Here is a 4,537-nt window from a genome sequence, read left to right as displayed (position 1 = left end):
CTTTATATTTAGAATCTATCTAGGGAGGAATTGGGATCAAATTCAAGAGAGATATGAAAGATGGATAAATAAATTTCTTAATTTATTTCTTATTCTATTTTTAGTTACCTTAAGACTTTTTATTTTATTTACTATAAATAGGACCTTAACCTAGGAATGCACTGAATTATCAAAGGAATTACTCTGTTCTTCTATCTTTTTCTCTCTCTATTTTTCTTTGCCCTAGTTGCCTTTTTCATATTTGACTTCTTCCCCCTCCTCTGTCTTTGCTTTAGTCGTCTCTTGCTTCCATACGATTTTTTCTTTGCCTCCCCCAAACACTATCCACCAATTATAGTCATTGGCTATCTGCCCTCGCAAGCCACCACCTCTATCTCCTAACCATAGCCCTCCAAGCCACTAGTCCTTATTGGTTCACCAGCCTCATCCATTGCTTAACCACCTTCATTCTTAAACCATCACCCCCATAACCCTTTATAGGGATCTTTCTATCATGGTCGGCTTTCTATGATGGTCGGCTATCCCCATCACCTAGCATGCCCCTACATATAAGGGGCAAGCCTAAATCCTTGCCTGGCCAAGCCCAGTCTAAGCAAGCACCCATGGGCTAGTAGTGGGCTTCCTTGCATTCAACTAATTTCCTCGGCCCAAGGCACCGCTCCACAAGGCCTAAGCCTAGTCAACTAGACTTAGGCTCCATCGATTGGAAGAGTCTAGGGTTTTTGCCCTTTTGTTCTATTTCCAACCTAATCCTTGAGCTTTTTGATAGATCAATCTCTTACCAAGGTTCAGGCCTATCCATTGAACTTATTTGTAGGCCCATATTTGCTCTAAAGAGCTTATAGCACCCAAAAGCCCTAGTCGGCTAGACCTTGGTGTGTGCCCTAGTCTGAGCCCCCTTTTCTTTTTCTTTTTGCTTACCACAATATATTTGAGGAAATTATTACCTAGTTTTATATCAATTTGATATTAGAGCTTTGTTGGACAACATCAATTTAGTATCAAAACTATTTTGATAGCATCAATTTGAGGAAGAATATAACAAATTTGAGTTTTTCGATAACGTATGTTGTGCTAGCCATGTTGGTGATGTTGCACTTAGTCATCGTCAAGTTGTGGGCGTCCATCACGGAGGACACAAGGGTATACCACAAGATGGCAGGTAATAGTATAGTTGGACATCAATGATGGTTGTCGTGGTTGCATTTATTTGAAACTCTATTATGTCACATCGACTCTTGTCCTATCATGATGATAAGCCCTTTCCACCACCGGTGTAGCAATCCCAAGTGGCCTAGCATCCGATTCATAGCTAAGAAGAGTAGGAATGCAGAGACACTCGCAGACTACTATGCCAATGAAGGTTGCCGCAATCGCACTTGCGTGTAGTTTTATCCAACCTCCTCCACAATCTTACAAGTATGAAAATGTGATCATCGCACTCATCAAAGCACCAACTCTACAGCATATTATGCCTTATTTAATTTTACAAATGAAGTTAGAAAAATACCCCTAGAGTATTTCAAATATAACCCTACACTAACCAAATATACCAAAATACTCTTGAGAGAAACTTTTTCAAAAAATTTGGATATTTTAGAAGTTAGGTAAAAGGGAAATGAAAGACAAAGGTATTCATTTTTAAAAGGTAAATAACATAGTATTCCTAGCAGAATATTTCTTTTTAGATAACTTTTTATTTGTTAGAGATTGATTAGTTTATTAACTTAGAGAGTGATATAAAAGTTATAGACAAAAATGAGAGATTGGATTACAAATAGCTCAAAAATGAGGTTTAAACACGAAAAATCATTGAGCCACAGTAATATTTATGATGCTGCTCTCCTGTTTACCTTTAAACTATTTTTATTGATTGTGGTAATATGTGCACGTACCTTAGACATTCTTTTTGTCCTAAAGTTAAAAAGAAAGGACGATAATAAAAGAACAAAGCAGTGTGAATTAATAATAAATAGAGATGCTCCAGTATGGTGGATCCTAATGAAGTATCAACCAATGTCAATTAGTAGTCCTAGTCCAATGCAGCTTAATAAGTGAAGTTAAAGTAAATAAAGGAGAGGAGCTCGACTAAAGGACAATATTCTTGTGACAATAGATGCTATACGACATAGACCTTTGACCCCTTTGATCCTTAATTCTCCCTTTATATAGCAATAATTTCTTTTTATAATTTGATTGCCCGGAGGCTGTCCTTCATCTATTAAAAAACCATGGTGGGCCAACTCAAATCACAACACTAACATACTTGGGGGCTATCTGTGTTTTTATGTATTTCAAGATTGATGGACAACGTAATTAAAAATCTTGTATCCTTTTTTTTTCCATTAAAGGTTAAAATTATTGATTTTAATATCGTCAAGATACCGAATATAAGTTTCACTTAGCTCTTGAAAATGATAATTTATGTATTCAATAAATTAAGAAAAAGGTTATAATGCAGTCAATTTGGGTAGATATAGTTTTTTGAAATATATGAAGCCAAATAGTTCCTCAGTGTAAATTGTCTCGGTAAGAAAATTGTTCCCACATTCATATGAGAGTATTCGAACTCCCAACCTCCTGGAGATAGGACCCCTATCATTTACATTAGTGGTCCGATATTCCCTCTCAATAATTAACTAATAATGTGAAAATTTGAGAGTTATATTAAATTTACTACTACTAATAGATACAAGTTTGTTGAAATAGTTCACATTTCCCTCCAATTTAATAAGCATTGCTAGGGTTACTTCAATTAAGATAGTGTTACAAGAAAATATTCATGTAATTAATTAGGTTATATTTATATTTTCTTTTTATAGATTACAAGCCTATGGCATGATTTTTCTCATAGGATGGTACGATATTATCACAGAGCTATAACAGTGACTTATATTTATATTTTTGCGGTGCGAAGACAGTTTAAAAGTTATTTCAAATTAAACACCCCACAAATTTTTATATTTCTTTATCGGTTAACAGCAGAAATTTCATGCTACTTGGCAGTCCGTGATTGGCCGTCTAAAGAGGTAAATACTTTTGACCTATTCACTTAACCGAACGATCTGGCAGCCAATCAAGAGTAGCCCAGTAGTACTTGACTGCTAGAAATTCCTGCGATCACGGCTGGTCCCAAACTGTATGCAAGTTACCCAGTTAAAAAGGTTCAGAGTCATCGATACAAGATGGTGTGGTACTCATTTCTAGTTGCATCTTGGAACTCGAAGTTTGCATTGCTCCATAAATTAATCAACATTTACAAGGGGAGGTGCAAAATAACTCTCCACTCCACTCCACTCCTATTTACAAGTTTAACCCACAAGAAATAATTATCATGGACCGAATCCTAATACCTCATCGGAGCGTAGAGGTGAGATATCGGAAAACATCCTCCTCGCACGGTATGGTGAGACCCATGTCATGGTCGAACCCGAACTCTTCCTCGGCACAGTGGAGCAGAGACTGGAACTCAGGGTGGGCGAGGTAGGAGATTGGCACCACGAATCTACTTCGGTTTTCTCCGACATAGACGGCAAAGTGGCCTTTAGGCACATACAGAGAGTTCTGCTTCCTTCCGAGGCTCGAGCAACGCTTCAGTATCTGCTTCAAGCCTGCTGCTTGGGGAATCTTAATGCTTTGTTTCTTTATGGACATTTTTGTAACAAACTAGTATGAGAAAGAAAATTAGAGCGAGATAGCGAGTGAGAAGCTGGACGAAAGGGTGGAAGGTGATATATAGCAGGAGGGAATAAGGGTGGGTGGAGGAGAGGGAAAGAAGCTAAAAATTAATCGCATGTGGTAGGGCTACTGGTGGAAGGACAGATAGGACTAGGGAGTGATTTAGAATTGGATGGTGGTTTTGTACTAAAGGACATCATGGGCCCATGATCCCGTGGCTTTGCTACCTTCACCTACATCTTAGGACATTCATTGGGTATCCTGCCGAGCCTTCTACTATCTCGTGGTACATTTCCTAAGTACTATCAAGAGTAAAGCTCTGTGTTTGCCAGAATATGTGACCAAACTAGTTCACTCCCGAATTTTATTTACCAAAATATATCTCAACCAAAACATAATATCAAAAAAGGTAGATGTATTTGTTGAAAAATTTATGTATTTGAATATAAATTTATTCTAATCCGATTACGTGGATTAAGTCAGTCGAGTCGATTGAGTCAAGTCAAATCAAATTAAGTTAGTTAGTTTATCTTATTATTTTAAATTTTAAATAAATCGGATAATTCATATGTGGATTCAATTATCTAAGATTTGTATTCTTATAAATAGGAGTGAATATGTGTTAATACTTATCATTGAATAAATCTGAGTTTAGTCAAATTATTCTTTTCGACTTTATCTTTCACCGTAGTCATTAGATCGTCTTTATCTTTCTAGGAGTAGATTATAGCCGTAGAAGCATTCTGATTTTTCATAGCCATAAAAGTATTCTGATCTTTCAAACCTTAGCTATCTTCCTCCACCAGCAACTACCTTACTCTACGACCGTCCACCACCACACTTGGCCGTCTGCCACCCT

At 37.0% G+C, this 4,537-nt stretch overlaps 1 protein-coding gene across 1 annotated transcript; it reads right to left on the bottom strand.

Annotated features, from left to right (window-relative positions):
* Nucleotides 1–3,200: 3,200 nt before the first annotated feature.
* LOC140801078 (auxin-responsive protein SAUR50-like) lies at nucleotides 3,201–3,805 on the bottom strand. The gene has a single exon (XM_073156079.1). It carries the CDS (start codon nucleotides 3,652–3,654, stop codon nucleotides 3,355–3,357), a length of 300 nt encoding a protein of 99 aa, XP_073012180.1. The 5' UTR covers nucleotides 3,655–3,805; the 3' UTR covers nucleotides 3,201–3,354.
* Nucleotides 3,806–4,537: the final 732 nt, after the last annotated feature.

The sequence above is a fragment of the Typha latifolia genome, chromosome 14 (genome assembly GCF_019914945.1).
Source record: "Typha latifolia isolate L0001 chromosome 14, TyphaL0001v2, whole genome shotgun sequence".
Classification (NCBI taxonomy): domain Eukaryota; kingdom Viridiplantae; phylum Streptophyta; class Magnoliopsida; order Poales; family Typhaceae; genus Typha; species Typha latifolia.
Note: the sequence above shows the minus strand (reverse complement) of the source record. Positions and strands in the feature narration are given on the sequence as shown.